A 22906-nucleotide genomic window follows, 5' to 3' on the forward strand; every position below is an offset into this window, starting at 1 on the left:
AAACATTCTATGAGTTTCAGTTGGAAAATGTTAAAAGGCTAATACAAAAGTAGAATACTTCCAAAGAGTATGTTCCTGTTTTGAAGTAGGAATTCCTACAAGTGGCTAAAGAGAATATTTGTAGCACAGGAATTTCTAAGAAAATTAATTTTTACGAAGAAATATCACAGAAGCAACGATTTCAATACTTTTTATTAATTACGTTGATCACTGTTTTTCCACGTGCATGCCCTCTTTCCATCTTCTGAAAGGCCATAGGAACATCAGAAAATTCAAAGACTTGGTCAATAACTGGATGTATCTACATGGAAGAAAAATACCGTTATTTAAAACTGCCACCAATTTCAGTATGTTTGTAATTGATCTGTAACATCTGCCTGTCTCACAAGAGGTGTCACGGAAGCTTTCAAAAGCCTTTCAACAGAACTCTATAGCAATGAAACAAATTCTCAAATGATTGATTGCTTATCTATTGTTGCGCATGAAGCTAATTATGAAAGCAATACTGTAGATGAGGTGAAAAAGTATAAGCAACAAAAGCTAGTTATACTTTTGTTTTTAATCCCATTTATATCCCGCCCTTCTCCGAAGACTCAGGGCGGCTTATGATCTAAAGCACAAATCAATGTGCTTAGCAATACTTTCAATACCCTCCCTCCCACCAGTTTTAAGGAAGTTCTTTATTGCGAATATTTATGTTATCCAAACAACCACGAGTTTTATGGAATAAATGCTGAGCATTTGTTCACCCCCAGCCCCCACACATATGAATTAATTCGTGTCATATGTTTGCAGCTATGTTTTTTTTACCCTAAATAAATCAAATAGAAACTGATGACAGAGGGGGCGAATACATCTCTTGCCGGGATAAGGTTCTTCATAAAAATCACCACTTAGTTCAATGTCTACTTACTAGGGGAGAGCTACTTCAAGGTGATTTCATTCAGAATAATGAAATACTTTTTCATTTCTTGTCTACAATACAGCAAATTAGTACACAAGAAGGGGTAAATAAATTAAAGAAGAGCTAAAAGACTGAAGAAGCTACCCAAACTATGGTTTCTAATTTCCAAACACTTTCTTTTGGAAGCTATACTCATACTACTATGTGAAAACATTACATATAATGTAATTTTTTAAAAAAAAAATATGTAATTTTCAGGATCGTTCTCTAGAGGGCACAATTTTACTACTCCATGATGCCCACAACATTGGGCGCGGGGGGGGGGGGAGGGGGCAGGGGGATTTCAAAGAAGCAAGTTGCTTTCAGCTTAAACAGACTTTTGTTCAAGGCTACAGCAAACTAGTTCCCTTGTGCTATATTATTGCAGACCACAATACGATTGGGTTGCTGGCCTTCAACATTGACAGGAAGCGTAATGAGGGCTGGGACTGATGAGCACAGCACTTTGGTACATTAAGCCCTTTATCTGGCTGGTTGATCCAGACTCATTGTTTCAATAAACCTGAAAAGGGCTGATCGTGTAACCTAGTATAATATGTCATTCACTGTTTACTCCAAACAGCCTGACTAAGACAAATATTTCTTTCGGTACACACAACCATGCGAGTCAGCAGGTGGTGATGTGACAGTAAAAGGAGATTAGCAAGACAATGAAAACACTATCTTTGTGTTACATTTACACACCATTCAAAAGAGACACCCAAAAAAACCCCTAAGAAGGAAACAAAAAAGGTCAGAACACATCCTCTTCAGCAGCCAACACCCAGATAAGCAGAGATTAACACCAGATAAATAATTAAGCAGAAAACAATAGCCTAATCAAACGACATAGAAGCAGACAAACAATCAAGTAGAAAATAACCTAATCAAGGAACTACCAAGGAGATAACTACATTCCCACCAACACTGGCCGAGGAAAACAATTATATATATTTAGAGAGCAAATACTAGATTCACCAGCATGATCACGTTACCTAATCAGGTAATGAAATGTCTGCAAACAAATGACCAAACCCAGGAAGGACCAAGGCCTCCCCAGCAGAAAAGGGTTGTATACATCCACAAAGAACTATTACTGAATTCTGACTACACAATTGTCCATTATTGGTCCATCACTCATTAATGTAATCATTCTATATATTAATAGCAAACTGAATTCTTATGTTGATCATGCTCTAGGCAAAATAGTGTCCTGATGTAACAAGATTATTAGGAGTCGCTAACAAAACCCTCAGTTTTGTTCACCCACAAATATGGAGAAAATAAATCAAGATTTTAAAAGAACAGGAGGGCAATCAAAACAGACCCTTGAAATAGAAACCTTATTTGGTTGGACAAGAGTAATGTATCCTGCAGTTGTGGCAGGGTACAACTGTACTTTTATACTCTGGGTTCCACTGACACATATTGATAAACTAAAGGAACATGTCCTTCCACAGTCAAAACACTGTATCTTCCAGTGATACTGTGGGGCTCAAAAAAGCAGGAAATAGTGAGTTTTGTAGTGCTTCCTTTAGAGCAGGGGGTCTTCAAACTTGGCCCTTTTATGACTATTGGACTTCAACTCCCAGAATTGCTCAGCCAGCGTGCCTGGCTGAGGAATTCTGGGAGCTGAAGTCCACAAGTCATAAAAGGGCCAAGTTTGAAGACCCTTTAGAGATTTAGAGCATATTTTCCCATGAGCTTCAGCACTGTTCTCCAGACTCTAGTACAGGGATCTTCAAACGTGTCCCTTTTATGACTTGTGGACTTCAACTCCCAGAATTCCTCAGCCAGCGTGCCTGGCTGAGGAATTCTGGGAGTTGAAGTCCACAAGTCATAAAAGGGACACGTTTGAAGACCCCTGCTCTAGGATCTCCCTCCTCTCCCTTCTGTCTTGGGTTTTTCTTTCCTTTGCCTTGCCTTGCCTTGCCTTGCCTTGCCTTGCCTTGCCATAGAACAATGAGGACATTGTGAAACTCTTGATAACTCTTATTTCTGATGTTGGAGAGAACACTGACAATTCAAGGAAACAGGTTTTATGACAACACAAAAAACAGTGATTTCTTCACAGCTAAGACTGTTTTCAAACAGCCAAAGTGAGGCCTGTGTATATGGACATCACTAGGTGGGATACATAAAAATCAAATGGACCCTATCGTTGCATCAAAAACAAGGTGAGGTGCTGATCACAAACGGCTAAAATACACGTTCCACTCCACGCTAAAGAAGAAGAAGAAAAGCCAACCAGTTTCCACAATACAACTTTGAGCATTTACCACCATTTTCAGGGAGGAATTATTCTGAAGTGCTGAATCTCCTTGGTAGGGAATCTGAGAAACTGTGGATTGGACTTAATGAAGTCTTTAAGAATGAATGCGAAAACAGGAAACAAAGATGAAGAAGTAAAAAAACAAACTGGATATCAGAATAAGCCATGGAAACTGCCCAAAGAGAAACCATCATTTTTTCATACTTCAAGCACATTATGAAAAGACCTACTTTCTGGAACAAGGTCTCATGTTGGCAAAAGGTGAAAAGAAGAGGACAACCAGCAGCGAGATGAATGAACTCAGCTACACAGTAGTGGCACTGGGCTTATACCGTTAGAATACCTGAAAGACTAGGTTAGGTATAGATTGTTATGGAGCAAATCTATTTATGGGGTCCTAATGGCACATAGTCAATAAAAAAAGCTCTGTGTATTTGGATAGGAAAGACAGTTGCCCAGACAATATATATATAACAACATCCATTAATGACTTATGATAGTAATGAAACTCAAACTGAGGAAATTACTGACTTCAAAAGCCACTTCTTTTTACCTCATGTTGATATTCTTGGTTGCCCTGCAAATCAACATTTGGTTGAATTGTGGCTCAGAAGGAATCATATAAGCCGCCCTGAGTCTTCGGAGAAGGGCGGGATATAAATGGAATTAAAATAATAATAATAAATAATAAATAATACTGTTCTTAAAAATAACAGTGGATAAATAACCCCATTCTAGCAAGAATTCTGGTTTCATCCTGGTTCTTTGGCTCTCTTACTCCCTTCTCCCTCTGGATGGAGCCAGTGTCATATTGCAGCTTCCCTAATGAAAAGACTGGAGGGCAGACTGCTAAAGTTCTCCCTCAGAGCAACATCTTTTGAACAAATAACAGAAAAAGCACATAGATCACAGCAAAGATAGCCACATTGAATTAAACTAATTAAACATAATTAAACTACACTGTCTCATCAAAAACATTGGCAATATGATGCAACGGTACTTAGGCACAAACAGTAATCCATTTCAAAACCTTTATGTTTTTACAGTTTACCAATAGACTATCCATTTATTTGTCACATTTTTCATATCATATATTTATGTTGGGATATATCTTCCTTTTCAGCCCTAACTAGAATAAACTTACTTTTCCTGCCTTTTAAACATTCAGGGATTTCACCACATTGGTGGGAAAATTTTGTAATCAGATGCTGCCACAAAAAAACCTTGTTACATGTTTCCTCCAAACAATTCCCAAGGACAATCAGTATGCTTGTATGCTGCAGTCTGAAGAAAATTCTCAGGCTTCCCTATTTAAATTTGCAGTTCCTCAAGTTCAACATCAACACACCAAAACAGAAATAAGAATACATATTGTATAACTAAATTTTAAAAGTTGGCCATCATTTTATAATATAGTTTTATTATAGTATACTGTATTAGTTGAACAATTAGCTGATATTTGTATTGGTTTTTTTCAATGTTCTTAGTTTTATTATTGTTTAGCTGTTTTAATTGTTTATAATTTTAGAATTGTAAATCACCCAGAGTCATTTGGTTAAGCTGGATGGCTATAGAAACTGATTGAATGAATAATCAAATATTTATTTATTTAGCTTATGGCAAAAATGTTAAAATTCACATCACAATTGCTTTCTCAATGAACAAATATGAAACTATTTACTCTACAATGGTTAGATGGCCTAGACATTGGTATTTGCGCATAGAACTTTTTTATATTTATATTTTATTGTGTTTTACTAATCCAGGTGAAATGTTAATATATATTGCTATGACATGTATGATATGCCATACAGTAAATAAATATTTACTCTATAAATAAATATTAGATAGATAGATAGATAGATAGATAGATAGATAGATAGATAGATAGATAGATAGATACTGTATAAATAAGTATAAATAAAGATCATTCTGCAAATAAGGAAGCATAAAACTATACAACATTAAAAGCTGCCCCTTGTGAAGAAAGCAAACAAAAGATTAAGCAAATACTTATTCTTTGTTATTCTTATGACAAAAGAAAACTAGTCATCCACAAACATGCCAACCACATTTTCAATAGTAAGACCATTCACGTGCTCTGGTCTTGTGCAAACGGATGACTTTAAAGCCACCCCTTTTCTCTTTTTCATATACAAAGGCAATGGCAAGACCTTCCCAACTACAAAAGAAATGTGACTTGCCCATTTGGCCAAATTCTATCTGTAATATTTCCAGGATTACTCGCAGCCATGGTCAGTTTGCTGGTTTTGCTTGAAAGGACCTACTTAGATGAAGTACCGGTATGTCATTCTATAAATAATAAGAATCCACTGGCTTCTTTTTTCAATTTGTTACAGGAAAAGTTGTTAGATCTGCAATTTCACACATGACAGGAAACAACCTTGAAGATACATTATATCAGTGTTGGCGAACCTGTTAGAGACCTAGTGCCCCGAAACTGCCCCGCACCCACCCCACCCCCGCCCTACTCTGCCCTCACCCCTCCTGCCCTCAGGGCCACCCAGAGGTCACCCAGGTGGCCCTGCAGCACCATGGTGGCCACGCCCTACAGCATCACCTGCTGCCATGTGCTTGGCTGCGCTGCTCTGCACGGGCCGCACCCGGGGGTGACTCTCCTCCGGGGGTGGCTGCTGGGGAGCTTCGAGGGGAGGCAGGGCTGGGGCGACGGCATGCGTGCTCACAGCGAGGGCTCCGAGTGCCACCTCTGGCACTCATGCCATAGGTTTGCCACCACTGCATTATATAATTTACAGCAACAGCACATGAATTGCTTATCAAGAATTTACCTATACAATGATCACGCTATGACATCTTTACTAAAATGCTTAATTTGCTTTTGGGAAATAAGAGTAGGCCCTAATTCTACAAGGTCATTCGAAGGAGTACAGCTAGGTAATATATGAAAAGTATTGTGAAATATAGCATGAACATTATAATTCTATTCTTATCAAACAAGCTGATAAACAGGAATTATCAAAACTGAAGAGCTAGCAGGTTGGGGGGGGATATAAAGGGCATAGAGAATGGCCTTGACAGACAAGACTGTTGTGTGACCAAAACCTAAAGCAACCAAATCACTCTGAACATACAACATGAATTTGTTAAGCATGCAAACAATTGTAGGGTACGCCAAGCTCCCAGCAAAGCACTGGCAGCTTGCCAAACAAAAGCAGAATCTCAGCTTATATACCTTTGGCCAAGTTTCAAAGACAAAAAAAAAAGGAAGAGGCAGACACAATGTAAATTAGAGCATGATGTTGGAATGTGGTAGATAAACCCATCTGGGTGACCTTTTCATTATTTATCAATTCTTACTAGGTCAGCATGCTAACTTAGTTGACTATGCATTGCCTATTGTTTTTCTAAAGTATCCAATAATAAAGGAAAAGAGAAGAATAGTTCAAGGGGAGGGGAAAGAAATTCAATTCCTCCCCCTCAAAACCGCAAAAAACAACCCCTAACCTGGGATAAAATTAAAAACCAAAGCCTATATAAAGGAAGGCCTGACTTTCCCAATGCAGTAGACATCCATTAATGCTCTTGAATTCTTCCTGACATCGGGTTGAAGGGGTCAACCCCAAGGGAATTAAAAAGCTAGAGGACCACACTCTGCCAATTACATCTTTTCTGGTAAGCTGAGGTAGTACAATATGGGAAATCAAACAGCCCTCCCACCACTAGGGATATTCAGCAGAAAGTGCACTGGCTGGCGCGTTGCCATCCTGCTAAACTTAGCAGAAAAGCTTGAACCAAAACAACATGGGTTCATTAAATAGCAAAAGTGAAATTGCTAGCTTAGCCATACCTTTCCTGCATTAACAAGCACTGCAATCTCATCCAGATAAGGACCACTTGAGGCAAAAAATGACCAGCGGTAATGGATCCCGTTATAAAGATGCTGTAAAGGAAAGAAAAAGAAAGAAAATTTTGCTTACCAAAAAGGAAGCAAAACTGCATAACCTTCTACAAGCATTTTAGTGAGCTGCCACTTACGTAAGCAAAAGGGGGGGGGAGCAAAAAAATACTTTTTATTTCCTAGCTGACCTTCAAAACTTTTGCGCCAATAGTGATGCCAGTCCGTAGCATGCCATCAGCTACGCCAAGTCTGTCCATGTTCACTAAAAAGGGTGTTACCAAAGACACGTATCTGGCCCCTGACCACTTTCTGAGCAGATTAGGAGCCCAGTTTTCAGTAGATCCACCAACATTATCCAGGATAAAATCAAACCTAAAAAGAAAAATGCACGCACCAATTAATGTTCAAAGAGTAAGTGACTCAACATGACAGGTATTTTCCCCCTGTAAGGAAACAGAGGCACAAACCATGCTAGAAGCAAATAGAATTCCTATTAAGATACTCAAAAGAGGTGAGGAAGAAGTTGTCTTTGAACAGGGGTGGGCAACTATGGTGACTTCACGAACTGCGGACTTCAACTCCCAGAATTCCTGAGGAATTCTTGTCCACAGGTCTTGAAGTTGCTATAGTTGCCCACCCCTGCCTTAGGGACAGGGGCCATCTGAAAGTAAATTTCTGGTTTGTGGAAAATATTTATTTTTTTTATTTTTATTTTTAATCCCATTTATATCCCGCCCTTCTCCGAAGACTCAGGGCGGCTTACAATTTAAAGCACAAATCAATGTGCTTAGCAATAGCAATGTTGATTTGCAAGGTATCCAGAAAATAAATAGGGTTAGGGTTAGGGTTTAATTACATTACTACATACATGGGTAACGTTTTGAGCTGTTCTTCCATATTTCCAGATTTATAATCAATTACATCATCTGCTCCAAGACGTTTTACCAATGCGCTGGCATCCTGGGAACAAACCGCTGTGACGTGACCACCCCAAGCTTTCATTAACTAAGAGAGAAGACGAAAAAGGAAAAGAAATCTACATCCACATAGACAAAAATGATTCGACTCACTTGCTATGAAGGCTACACAAACTTCCCTGATTCTAGCTCAAGTTTACAGCAAGGGCTGTTTTGTTTTGGGGGATACTTGGCAGTGTCGCATTTTCCACAGTCTTTCATCCTTAACATCTTACCCACCACACCTCAGGATGGCAGAATGGGGAAGATTAACTTGTTTGTTGTCCTTTCTGCAATTTTTTTCCAGTTTGCATCCTCATTTCTGAAATGGTGTGGCCCAACTAGAAGAGCCTTATAATGCAACAGCATCACTGTGTCTTGAATTGTTTCCCCCCCCCTGCTCCAATTATGTGCTTTTGAGTATCTTCCAAAAATGTACTTGACAGCTCTTCGTGTGCTTTACAATACAGGTAGACCTTGACTTATGACTGTAATTGTGTCCAGAATTACAGCAGTTAAGTCATGCCGGTCATTAAGTGGGTCATAAGGTGGTCATCTTTTTTGCAGCAGTCATAGAGCAAACATTAAGGGAATGTTACAGTTGTTAAATTAATCCACTGTCCGCAATGAGCTTTTTTTTGTCAGAAACCAAAAGTAAATGCTGATTTCCAGGAAAAAAAGTCATATATTGTGATCATGTGACCACAAGGCACTGCAAATGGCCATAAAGGCAGGGCAACTGCTGAGCACCCAAAATGTGATTTTTGGAGGGGCAGCCCTCCAACTTTGAATCCTGGTCATAAGTAGCCCTGCAGAGGTCTGTTGAAACTTCAAATAGTCACTAAACAAAGGTCACAAGTTGAGGACTACCTGCAAATGATGTTTAAAAAACCTTAACTCCCAAAGAGAGTCTTATTTCTGCACTGCTTTTAATTATGTTCTATTTTGCACTAATAATTATCTCATTCTGCAGCAATTTCCCACAAAGGAATGATTGAGGAGCAGGGATTCATGAAACACTTAACCTGAATTAACACATGTACAAATTCACATAACGCACTGTCGAAGTTTTTCTAAGAATCTCTATACACTACAATGCAATTGCTAATATTTGTTTGACTGCAGAGCTCAAATACTCTTAGTGGTAGTATTACAGTATTTATTGTAGCCACTATTATAAATGTGAAAATAAAGTAACAAAATGGAGGCTAAAACATATAAGGAACGGTTGCTGGAATTGGGTATGCCTAGTTTAATGAAGAGAAGGACGAGGGGTGACATGGTAGCAGTGTTCCAATATCTCAGGGCTTGCCATAAAGAAGAGGGTAATTCAAGCTATTCTCCAAAGCACCTGAAGGCAGGACAAGAAGCAATGGATGGAAACTAATCAAAGAGAGAAGCAACCTAGAACTAAGGAGAAATTTCCTGACAAAACAATCAGTGGAACAACCTGCCTCGAGAAGTTGTGAATGCTCCAAAACTGGAAGTTTTTAAGAAGAGACCAGACAGCCATTTGTCTGAAATGGTATGGGGATTCCTGCCTGCGCAGGGGGCTGGACTAGATGACCTCCAAGGTCCATTCTACCACCATCATCATCATTTTTTTATTCATACAATTGCAAAAGACTCTATTCTAGTTTCTTTCAAGAAACAAGGAAAAATTCTGCCAAGATGCTCAGATTTAACATATTTACCTGTATAGCAAAGGTACCCACTCCACCTGATGCACCTATGATCAATATTCTATGAAGCAAGAACAATTACAAATAATGAAAATATTAACTTCTGTGTAATTTTATATCTAGTAATCAAAAGGATTAAACTGATAAAAATGCCTATTGTGCAAACTGTGTTTATGGAACTCAATTTATATAGTGCAGTGTTAAGAAACCATAAATTAAGAGGAACCTACATTTCAGGTAACCTTAAATTTAAAATATTGCAAGTTTAAAGCACAAGACGGTAATATTTAAATGTTTTGCAGGTAATATATCAACATAGTAGAAATATTATGAGTAATCAATAGGTAAATTGATTACACTTTGTTAATACTGGCATAGAGAATAAAATCTAGCAATGTTGAAAAAATTATACAGATGAAGAATTTTTTAAATTTATCTGTGGCATATTCCTATGCCTGATATAAGATATTTAAATTAGTTATGTTCAAAGAAGTATTATTTAACAAAAGCACGAAATCTATTATTCTTTAAAACAGGGGTCCCCAACCCCCAGTCCGTGGACTGGGACCGATCCACAGCATGCCAGCAAGCAGGCCACACAAACAAGCAAAGCTCCATCCTCAGAATACAGGCAGTATTCAAAACCACACCCCCTCTGGTCCATGGAAAAACATTTCTCCATGGCACGGATCCCTAGTGCAAAAAGGGTTGGGGAATCTCTGCTTTAAGAGATGCTAAAATTGAATCAGGAGGAAAATACTCACACTCACAGACATCCAAAAGAAACTTGAGGACTTACTTTGGACAAGAGAGTCCATGACCAACTTCTGATAGATCATCTGGCTGTTTACCTTTTGTCAGGACAATTTTCTGCATCAAGTCCCCCAGCATTGGACACTGCAGACCATGTTGTTAGGCCAACGTAAGGCAAGGACGCAGCTTCAGTGTGAGTGAGACACTTCGGTTTCCTTGATATCTGCACAAAAATAAGCCCATGGAGACATTGTCCTGTGTTCCCTCAATCAGAACTTTTTCCTTAAATACAGATTTACCAATTACTTAGATTGCAAGGGAATGACTGGCAACTTAAATCATTAGATGAATTAAGACAAGAAAACATAAGTTACTCTTGGTTTCAATATACCCAATTGAAAGCTAGGTGGAAGTTAGATCAAAAGGTTGGCATCACAATTATAGATTAAAATTTAGTAAAACAAATTAGAGATCTAAATTGTGCACATATAAAGAGGATATATAATGCTTTAATTGAATTGGATTCGGAAACGGAATTAGTTAAAGATTGTATGATAAACTGGGCACAAAATATTCAGGAACCAATTTCGTTGGACACTTGGGAGATAATTTGGGTCAGAAATGTTAAATTTACTCAGGCTCAAAACTTAAGAGAAAATTTTTATAAAATGTTTTATAGATGGCATCTGGATCCCAAGAAGTTGTCTAACATGTATCCTAATTTACAGTCTAAATGTTGGAGATGTGGTAGTTTAGAAGCCACCTATTTTCATATGTGGTGGACTTGTAGAAATATAAAAGCTTTTTGGATTAAAATTTAGTGGAACATTCAAAAGATTTTTAAGAGAAAGATAAAGTTTTCTCTGCAATTGTTTTTATTGGGTATTGTTGTAAATTGTGATGTCAAAGAGACTAATCTGATGTTGAATATGATAACGGCAGCACGGTTACTGGTGGGACAATATTGGAAGAAGGATAGTTTGCCTACTATAGAAGAATGGGTGTTTAAAGTTTCGAATCTTGCAGAAATGTCTAAGATTTCTGCTTACTTGAAAGATCATTCACAGGAAAGATATATTTCAGTTTGGAAGAGATGGATAGATTATATTCAGAACAAATATGGGACTAAAAAGTTCCATTTAGCTTATGAGTAGATTTTAGTGGGATATTGTTATTGGTACTTTGTTTGTAGTTATGTTAAAGGGGAGTTAAAGCACATTATGAATTTGGTTAATTGTATATTATGCATAATTTTTATTTAGAATATGATTATTATAACAATAATCCTGTATTTAGCTCTGGGAAGTGGAGGGGGGGAAAAGTGGGCGGGTTTGGGGTGGGGGGGATTTGGGGATATATTGTAAAATCTTGTTTTTGTAAAACTCTTTAATAAAAAAAACAAAGAAAGCAAATGAACACTCACTTGTCAAATTCATACATGTATCTCTTATGCGTTCAATGTGAAACAGTTAGAAAAACCTTGTATTTGGAAAGACACCTCAGGATAATTAATTCTACAAAATGAATAGCAACCCTTTAGGTCAGGCGTGTCAAACTCAATTTCATTGAGGGCCGCATCAGCATTGCGGTTGCCCTCAGGGGGCCGGGTGGGTATGGCCAGGGTGGGCGTGGCCTACTGGGTGGGCGTGGCTAGAGTGCGCATGGCCTACTGGGTGGGCGTGGCCAGCTCTACATCGTTCGCATCAAGGGTGCCTATGGGGGCCTGGACAGGAGTGGGAGAGATCTGAGGGTCTCTGGCAGGAGGAGGGTCTCTGGGCCAGGGCCAAGGCAGTGGGGGCCGTTCCCTCACTGTTTCCAGGATGGCTTCGCGGGCCGCATGAAACCACTTTGCGGGCCGGATCTGGCCCCCGGGCCTTGTGTTTGACATGTCTGCTTTAGGTAGTACAGGTCGTCCTTGACTTACGACCTCAATTGAGCTCAAAGTATCTGTTGCTCAGTGAGACATTTGTAAAGTTAATTTTGCCCCCCTTTTCAACCATTCTTGACACAGTCATTAAGTGAATCACTGCAGTTTTAAGTTAATAACACAGTTGTTAAGTGAATCCAGCTTTCCCACTGACTTTGCTTGTCAAGAAGGTTGCAAAAGGTGATCATATGACCTTGGGACACTGCAACCGTCATAAATACACGCCAGTTGCCAAGCATCTGAATTTTGATCACGTGACCCTGGGGATGCTGCAATAGTTGTAAGTGTGAACAACAGCCATAAGTGTCACTTCCTGGAGCACTGGGGAACTACCAGAGGACTGAAAAAGAGCTGATGTAGTTCCCATCTTCAAAAAAGGGAAAAAAAAGGATCCAGGAAACTACAGACCTATCAGCCTGACCTCAATACCTAGGAAGATTCTGGAAAAGATAATCAAGCAACGAATCAGCGAACACCAGAGGCAAACAAAGTCATTACCAAAAGCTAACATGGGTTTGTCAAAAACAGATCATGCCAGACAAATCTTATTGCATTCTTTGACCAAGTGACAAAATTAGTGGACCAGAGGAATGCTGTGGATGTAATTTCCTGGACTTCAGTAAGGCATTTGATAAAGTAGATCACAACCTACTACTTGACAAGATGGAAAAATGTGGGTTAGACAGCATCACCACCGGATGGATTTGTAGCTGGCTGACCGGCTATACTCAGCATGTGGTCCTCAATGGAACTGCATCTACATGGAGGGAAGTGTGTAGTGGGGTGCCCCAGCGCTCTGTTCTGGGCCCAGCGCTCTTCAACATCTTCATCAACGATTTGGATGAGGGGATAGATGGGGAACTCATCAAATTTGCAGACGACACCGAGCAGGCAGGAATAGCCAAAACTCCAGAAGATAGGCTTAAGGTACAGAAGGATCTTGACAGACTTGAACATCGGATGCTATCTAACAAAATGAAATTCAATGGTGAAAAGAGTAAGGTTCTACATTTAGGCAAGAAAAACCAAATGCACAGGTATAGTATAGGGGGTATCTTGCTTAATAGTAGTAACTGTGAGAGAGATCTCTGAGTCCTAGTGGACAACCACTTAAATATGAGCCAGCAGTGTGCTGTAGCTGCCAAAAAAGCCAGTACAGCTAGGCTGCATTAACAGAGGGATAGAATCAAGATCACGTGAAGTGTTAACACCACTTTACAATGCCTTGGTAAGGCCACACTTGGAATAACATGATGTAAAAAAGATGTCGAGACTCTAGAAAGAGTACAAAGAAGAGCAACAAAGATGATTGGGGGACTGGAGGCTAAAACATATAAGGAACAGTTGATAGAATTGGGTATGTGTAGTTTAATGAAGAGAAGGACGAGGGGTGACATGACAGCAGTGTTCCAATATCTCAGGGGCTGCCACAAAGAAAAGGGACTCAAGCTATTCTCCAAAGCGCCTGAAGGCAGGACAAGAAGGAATGGATGGAAACTAACCAAAGAGAGAAGCAACCTAGAACTAAGGAGAAATTTCCTGACAGAACAATTAATCAGTGGAACGACCTGCCTCCAGAAGCAGTGAATGCTCCAACCCTGGAAGCTTTTAAGAAGACACCACACAGCCATTTGTCTGAAATGGTATGGAGTTTCCTGCCTGCACAGGGGGTTGGACTAGATGACCTCCAAGGTCCCTTCCAACAACATCATCATCACCACCACCACCACCACCATCATCATTATATTATTGTTGTTGTTATCAGGGCTTTTTTTTCTCATAGAACGCTCAGAACGGCATTCCGGAACCTTTTTTTTGCAAAAAAAAAAAAGAAGCTCCCTCTATTGGCTTTCCTAAGCCTATTGCAGGGCTAGGCAATCTTGGCTCTTTTTTATGACTTGTGGACTTCAACTCCCAGAAATCCTGAGCCAGCCATGCTGAAGGGAAAGGGAGAGGTTTCCAAGCTGAGCCATACTGGCTCAGGAATTCTGGGAGTTGAAGTCCACGAGTCATAAAAGAGCCAAGGTTGCCTATCCTGCAGTAGAGGAGGACATTAAAAATATTTACAGGGTTACTTCTTTAGGAACTAAATTTTTAGAATCTAAAGCAGCTAATTCAAAAAAGCCAACAGGAAAGAACCTCAGATTTTTCATCTGCTTCTGTCTTTTGGAAGGTAAAATTAGATAACAAAATAATCTATTTCCTATGTTAACATCTCTGCAATGATGATTTCATAAAGTTCAGGAAAGAAATGAGAAACATTCTTCTCAATTTAATATGTCTAATTTAGCCGATGCTAGAAAAAAATAGTATCTTTTGTACTATTTTATACTATTGAAAACTATTTTGAATCTAACCATCTATTACAACTAAACCACTTTAAATTAAAAAATTCTTAAGAATGAAATATTCTTAATTTGGACTATACTTTTAATGTTTGTTTTGTGTTGTTGTGTGTTTTGAAAAATAGATTATTTAGAATCTAGTTATGTTGCACTTCAGTCTTAAAATAATTAACCTAGTATGTACATAACAATATATGATGTTTTCCATGGTGAGCTTAACATCAATAACAACATTTATTAAAAAGGCTAAAATAATTTCTGGTGGTATTATCTGTACATTAAAATTTTGTTTAGTCACAATCTTTCACTTTTCACATTCTGGAAAAGCAGTGGTCATGTATTCTAGCAAAAGATGTTACATATGTGCATAAGCGTAGTCAGTCGCATATGCCTTTCTAAAAATATCAAACACGCAAAGAAACAAAAATAAGTCCAAAATATCTGTATTACATCCAGAAATGCCAACTTTGCAACCAATATTTCTCATGCATAACTATGGCACCCTAAGGATACCTGCATACATGCAAATGCTTCTCTGGGATCAGTAACGCAGCAGGGATTGCTTTTTCCTTCCAGTAACATATACCTAAAACCAGTTTATTGCATTTGGCAATTGTACTAAAAAAAAATGTCATTGTCAACCAATATAATTCATTTAATTTAAAATCAAGTGAAAAATCTATTTAAATTATTTTATTAAAACAAATTAATGGCAATTCTTTTATAGGAAGTTGCCTCAAAATAAATAAATAAATAAATGAGTTTGACATGCTTGCTCTAGATAGCTGAATGCTCCAAAATAAATTCTAGACGAGGCCTGTACATGCAGCCTGCCAAGCACCCTTGGACAGAGCACAGACTTTTTTTTAAAAAAAAAAAAGTAATAAAATCACCACCACTGCCCTGAAAGTCATGTTGCCTAGTGTCTCCATGGCTTACCATGACCACGAGCTCCAACACTGTAGATGCTCCTCTAGTCACCAAATCATTGATAAGCCCACCAGCATTTCTTTGCAGACCACAACGATTTTTAATTTATCAGTGTGGGCCTTTCCCTTCTACAAGTTGCACAGACCTCTTCTAGATTTTCCTCTTGCCTTTGTGAGCTAACTGCTTGGTTTGTCATTGAGCAAGAATTGACTTTGTAGAGAAGCATATTATCATTTGATGTATCGTATGTTCTACCTTTATTTACCGATTATATAATATTTGTATGCAATCCACACGGCGAGGTTTGAAGCAACTTACAATAGAAAAAAAATAAAATCATAAGATTAAAACATAAAAGCAGGGCTTTTTTTCTCATCGAACGCTCAGAATGGCGTTCCGGCACCTTTTTTTTGCACACACACAAAAAAAGCTTTTGCACAAGCTATGCTACTCCCTCCCTCCCACAAGCTATGCTACTTGAAAGCCAATAGGAATTGCTGCTGAAAGCGCCAAAAGACCCAGCCAGCAAACATTGCACCGGCAAGTTGTCTGCAGCGAAGGTGAGTTGGCAGGAAGTTTGCATCCCTCCCTGCTGTCCAACTATACTATCTCAACTAGGTAAGTAAGAGAGGACAAGGAGTGGGAGGTGGGTTCTGCGGAGTCCATGAGCATTCCTTTCTTGTGCTCACCCGTGTCAGTCAGGTTGGTGGCCTACCTGGTGCTGGACCTGTGCCACCATTGCCTTGCCCTGCGCACCTAAGTGGCCACCCTGCATCGCCTGGGCCAACACGCCTCCGCCGCTCGCCCCGCGCAGCCCCGCCATATAGAGCGGGCCCCACTGCTCCCACTGCACCAGCCGCGCAGGCTCCGGCCCCAGGGGACAGCCCGCCGCCAAAACCTCACGCCCGTGACTGCAGCAGCGCCGCCCCCCCGCCCCCGCCAAGATGAGAGTTCCGGCACCTTTTTTTTTTTTTTAGAAAAAAAGCCCTGGTTGTTATTATTATTACTTTTTCGGCGCCGGTGTAATTTTGAACGGTCACTAAATGAACTGTTGTAAGGCAAGGACTACCTAACCCACAGGTCTGCAACCTGTGGCTCCGGAGCCGCATGCGGCTCTTTCAGCCGTCTCCCGCAGCTCCTAGTCCTCTGCCATGTGCAGTCCAAAAAAAAAAAAGTGGGACTAAAAAAGTTCAACCAATCAATTCAAATATGCAGGGTAGGTGCATATCTCGCCTTGGCTCCACTCTTCAGTCAAATCCTGTTCTGCGCATGCGCACATATGCACACATTTTTTGCGGCTCCCAGTTTTTCCTTTTGTGAGGGAACCAGTTCCGAGTGGCTCTTTCACTGTTTCAGGTTGCTGACCCCTGACCTAACCTGTAGGTCACCTATGGCAAGTAAGACTTGACAGTAAGCGACGGGTCTTTTCTGTAACCTTCTCCGTCTCCACAACGAATGAACTGCACTGACAGAACGCACATCTCATTCTATCATAAACTCAAGCAAGAGAATGCATATTCTCTATCTGTCTTGCGGTTGGTTATCCTGCAGAGCTTTTGTTTTGCTAGCTGGCCAAATAAAGCACAGTACTTTTGCAGCACCCAGTCAGATTCCTCCTTTCCACTCTCTTTTCCAAAGCCAAAGAGAAAAGAGGGAAATGCTTATAATACTACAGTATGAGGATCCGAGTGGAGATTCTATGTTATTTTAATATTTTAACTTCGAAGGTTTTTTTTTTACCATTTGAAGGGTAAATATAGAAATAACACATATTAGGCACAGTGATCAGAATGAAGTATTGCAGGCAAACTCTTTTCACAATCTGGAGTTGGATCTCGATGGGGCTCAAGGTTGACTCAGCCTTCCATCCTTTTGAGGTTGGTAAAATGAGGACCCAGATTGTTGGGGGCAATAGGCTGACTCTGCAAACCACATAGAGAGGGCTGTAAAGCACTTTGAACCGGCACATAAGTCCAAGTGCTACTGCTATTTTAAAAAACAACTTTTTTTTGCATTCACACATATGTTTATTTCATTTGAAAATAAAACTTTGTTGACTTACCTCATTTCCACTTGCTAGAACAAGCTCTGACAAGGTACCTTGTTTCCAGGGTGGAATTGCTGCCCATACCTGGAAAATAAAGAATCTGAAATATTTTGTTTCCACAAAATAACCCATTTTTTTTGACTTGTAGAAGGTGGTGCATCTAAAGCAAGCACTTAAAATTCATATTCCTCACTCCATTCTGGAAAAGTTTTCAGCAAGTTTTTTATTCCCGTAAAATGCAGTAAAAGAGAAAAATACTACTCCTTTCCATCTTAAATGTAAATCTCTGTTGAAGTCATTGGTTTCTGTGCTAATGATTTGTAAATCCACTCAAAATACGGATTTTTTTCTTTCTTTTTTTCTTTTTTTTTTCTTTTGCTTTTATTAGCCAGGACTGTCTTTCTTATGTGAGAAAATTCTGAAAGTGCTAATATACTGCCAGCTGAATTTAAAGAAGCAGCACGATGCAGCAGCTAAAAAGGTAAAATGCAATCTTCAGATGCATTAACAAAATGATAGAAGCCAGATTTCTGAACAGGAGGTAGTAGTCTCAAGGAACTCTTCACTTATTGAATCATACATGGAAAGCTGTGTCCAGTTCTGGACCCCATGCTTTAAACAAGGATTTTTAACAGGTTTTAAGAAGTTCAGAATGAAGTTAAAACTGTGTCCAGTTCTGGACCCCATGCTTTAACAAGGATTTTTAACAGGTTTTAAGAAGTTCGGAATGAAGTTAAAACTGTGTCCAGTTCTGGACCCCATGCTTTAACAAGGACTTTTAACAGGTTTTAAGAAGTTCGGAATGAAGTTAAAACTGTGTCCAGTTCTGGATCCCATGCTTTAACAAGGATTTTTAACAGGTTTTAAGAAGTTCAGAATGAAGTTAAAACTGTGTCCAGTTCTGGACCCCATGCTTTAAACAAGGACTTTTAACAGGTTTTAAGAAGTTCAGAATGAAGTTAAAACTGTGTCCAGTTCTGGACCCCATGCTTTAACAAGGATTTTTAACAGGTTTTAAGAAGTTCAGAATGAAGTTAAAACTGTGTCCAGTTCTGGACCCCATGCTTTAAACAAGGACTTTTAACAGGTTTTAAGAAGTTCAGAATGAAGTTAAAACTGTGTCCAGTTCTGGACCCCATGCTTTAAACAAGGACTTTTAACAGGTTTTAAGAAGTTCGGAATGAAGTTAAAACTGTGTCCAGTTCTGGACCCCATTCTTTAAACAAGGATTTTTAACAGGTTTTAAGAAGTTCGGAATGAAGTTAAAACTGTGTCCAGTTCTGGACCCCATGCTTTAACAAGGATTTTTAACAGGTTTTAAGAAGTTCGGAATGAAGTTAAAACTGTGTCCACTTCTGGACCCCATGCTTTAAACAAGGACTTTTAACAGGTTTTAAGAAGTTCGGAATGAAGTTAAAACTGTGTCCAGTTCTGGACCCCATGCTTTAACAAGGATTTTTAACAGGTTTTAAGAAGTTCGGAATGAAGTTAAAACTGTGTCCACTTCTGGACCCCATGCTTTAACAAGGATTTTTAACAGGTTTTAAGAAGTTCGGAATGAAGTTAAAACTGTGTCCACTTCTGGACCCCATGCTTTAAACAAGGACTTTTAACAGGTTTTAAGAAGTTCGGAATGAAGTTAAAACTGTGTCCAGTTCTGGACCCCATGCTTTAAACAAGGATTTTTAACAGGTTTTAAGAAGTTCGGAATGAAGTTAAAACTGTGTCCAGTTCTGGACCCCATGCTTTAAACAAGGACTTTTAACAGGTTTTAAGAAGTTCGGAATGAAGTTAGCAAGATAAAAAAGGGTCTGGAAGCCAAACCTTACAAGGAATGATTAAAAGAATTTAGCATTCTTACCTTTCTAAAGAGGAGACACAAGGAAAATGTTACAGGTAGCAATATTTAACTTATGACCACAATTACGCCCAAAATTTCTGTCGATAAGCAAGACAGTTGTTAAGTGAATTTTGCCCCATTTTACGACTTTTTCTCAGCAACAGTGTTCAGTAAATCACTGCAATTGTTAAGTTAGCAATACAGTTAAGTGAATCTGGCTTCCCCATTGACTTTGCTTGTAAGAACGTGGCGAAAGGTATCACAGGACCCCGGAACACTGCAACCATCATAAATACATGCCAGTTGCCAAGCGACTGAATTTTGATCACGTGACCATGGGGATGCTGCAACGGTCATGTGAAAAACAGTCGTAAGTCACTTCTTTCAGTGTTTTTTTTTAACTTTGAACAGTCACTAAACAAACCATGATAAGTCAAGGAGTACATGTTTAGCAGTCTATGGCTTTTACATACGGGTCAGATCAGATCTGATTTTTATTGAAACCATGGGCAAAACAAGGAACAATGGGCTGAAATTAAAGAGATTCAGGTTGAGTATTAAGAGGAACATCATAATAATGAGAGGAATGAAGAAATGAAACAAATTAGAGTGGTCGAATCCCCTCATTGGAGGTTTTCAAATGGGAGCTAGATAATTTGCCATGGTGGTTTAAAAATTCCTGTATAAAAGAGGAAGAAGGATTAGGATCCTTTCCACTTATGCAGTCTATAATTCTACGATTCTACTTTCAAATTTCCATTACCTCATCTCCAGGTTTGAAAGAGGAAACATTCTGTCCACATTCCATAACAACCCCAGAAACATCTCGACCTAGAACTAGAGGAAATTCATTGCCTTTTTCTGAAATGAGTAACGGATCTCGTTTTGCTCTTAGAGCACGAGCTCCATAGCCATCTATTAAAAGAAATGGAAAAACAGGAATCAATTTGATGAGCCTTTACTGAGATTTATATACTTCTTTTCCTCACTATTTGCTTGCAATATTCCCATACCTTATTCATTCCAAACTGAGTATTCCCATTTTACAGACTGAAAACTGAGACTGAGATAGACATCAGATTAGAGTCTTAGCCACAGTATAAACAGATATAATCCAGTATCCTTGGTGGAGCAGTGGGCTAATGCCTCCTTAAGTAACACCAGCTTCCTGCAATTAGTGCAGGTTCTAGTCCCACCAGGCTCAAGGTTGACTCAGCCTTCCATCCTTCCGAGGTAGGTAAAATGAGGACCCAGATTGTTGGGGGCAATTAAGCTGACTTTGTAATAATGCCACTTGGGGTGTGTGTGAAAGCCCTAATAAGCAGGCATATACATAGAATGAAGGCTACTGCTAAGCTTGTAAGCCGCCCTGAGTCTTCGGAGAAGGGCGGGATATAAATGGAATAAAAATTAAAAAAAATAAAATCCAGTTTGGCTTTTTTAAACAAGAAAAAGTGAATTTCTTTCTTTAAACTGCAGTCTCATCAGCCTGTCCCAAAGGGTTGTCAGATTTGTCTGGATCTGTTTAGTTTAGTATATAATGAAGTTTTAAATTGTGTATTTGTAAACAAAAGTGTGGTTAATAGAAGATAACAATAGAACTATTATTTTTGCTGGTGCTTCCTACTGCACATTTCCCACTTTTAAATTTACTCTTAAATATAACCCAATGTGAAAACAGAAGGGGAATCTCCCCAGCAAGCCTCAGCATATCCTAATAGGATGATCTGACTGCAAGAGAAAATGAGGTCACATTTCCTTGTAAGTGGTAAAATCAAGTAGGACAAAAAGGAATGAGCAAAGTCAAAGAGCAGATGTCAATGGAGATAATTCTATGCCCTTTTAGACTGGATTAAGAGAAAATTAAGTTAATGAAAATGTTTAAGCAGACACAGTTAAGGTTACAGTGCAAGAATCCAGGCCTATTCTATTAAATGTCACTTGCATTCCATGAAAATTAATAAGTCTCCAACAATATTCACTCTGTAGATAATATTAGGATACTGGTTTCAAAACATTTAAGAGACCTAACTCTAAAGAAGCTCAAGGCACAATTTATTTATGAAAATCTCTAAGACAGGATTATTATATCTTGGCTGCAAATATTTAACAACCAGTAGAAAGTCGCAAAGAAATAGAGACATTTTGATTTGCTTTCATCTAGTACTTGTTTGAATTTTTACAATTCCAATCTGGTAGTCCTGGTTTAAGGTGACAAGGGATTTCTGTATTAATCAGCTTTTCTATAACTTTTTTTCTACAAGACAAATTCATACAATACTAACAGTAAAATAAAAACATCTGGCACAAAACTGGTTATTAGAGCAGTTACATGCCTACTGCAATGTTCCACATGCCTAATTTGTTTTTTAAAAAAAGATAATTAACATCAGACTCCATCCGGACTGAAATAAAAGTACAGAAAGCATCCATACAATTTATTTTTGTACTTTTACAGTTAGTTCACTGATGTTCATATCTATCTATCTATCTATCTATCTATCTATCTATCTATCTAGGATCTATACCTATAATATGCAATGCATAACATCTACTTACTTCGCATGTTAACATCTATGGGATTTAAACTTGCAGCATGAACTTTAATAATAACTTCATTAGGGAGGCGAATTGCAGGAAATATCATGTTACTTGTGAGTCGGAGTACATCGTTTTTCCCATAGCGGTCAATCACCCAGGAAGGCATTGTTGAGCATCTTTCATAGGAAACGTGGAACTTTCTACTCAGCGGCTGTAGACTCAAACTCTTCCTCAATCCAGCCAGGCTAAGACAGCCCAACAATTTAGAACCTACTTTCCTGCTAAGTGTGTATCCCCTTAGCAACATTATTGCAAAAGACAATAGAAATGTTAAGCCTTTTTTGTTCTGCTTTGAAAAATCTTGTAATGAATTAGAAAAGTGTATCTTTATCTTAAAATCATCATTTTGTTCCTTTACAATTTGTGAAAAATCTGCCCTTAGTTTCTTTTTTCTCACAAGACAAGAAAAAAAAACCGTGGAGGAGAAAAAACAGAAATAGCTTTCATTGATCCTCCAGGTTGGTGAGCAAAAGAACTCTAAAGTTCACAGGAAGTAAAACTATTTTTTTTCCTTTCCAATTCCAGAATGCAACACCCATGCACCAAGTCCTCAAGGCGATTGAAACTAATCTCTTCCACCAGCAGAAAAACGGCCCCAAATATTGAAATACTTCTCTCCACCCCTCCACAATGTTCTTCCTATGGCTTTCAACCCCCGCAAAGATCTACCGTCTTAATCCTAAATCTCCTGCAGATCAGCGCTTGATACCCCAGGTCACCCAAAACCTAT

General features: G+C 38.9%; 1 protein-coding gene across 1 annotated transcript; it reads right to left on the reverse strand.

The window, feature by feature from the left end:
- Window positions 1-174: 174 nt before the first annotated feature.
- Window positions 175-22894, reverse strand: RTN4IP1 (reticulon 4 interacting protein 1). The gene is made up of 9 exons (XM_081329165.1): window positions 22135-22894; window positions 20339-20490; window positions 17751-17819; window positions 10585-10709; window positions 9746-9794; window positions 7964-8100; window positions 7284-7467; window positions 7045-7137; window positions 175-301 (listed from the first exon to the last, which is right to left on the reverse strand). Exons 1-9 carry the CDS (start codon window positions 22421-22423, stop codon window positions 182-184), a joined length of 1218 nt encoding a protein of 405 aa, XP_081185291.1. The 5' UTR covers window positions 22424-22894; the 3' UTR covers window positions 175-181.
- Between the last annotated feature and the right edge of the window lie 12 nt (window positions 22895-22906).

The sequence above is a fragment of the Vipera berus genome (assembly GCF_964194415.1).
Source record: "Vipera berus genome assembly, chromosome: 1".
In the NCBI taxonomy this organism is placed as follows: domain Eukaryota; kingdom Metazoa; phylum Chordata; class Lepidosauria; order Squamata; family Viperidae; genus Vipera; species Vipera berus.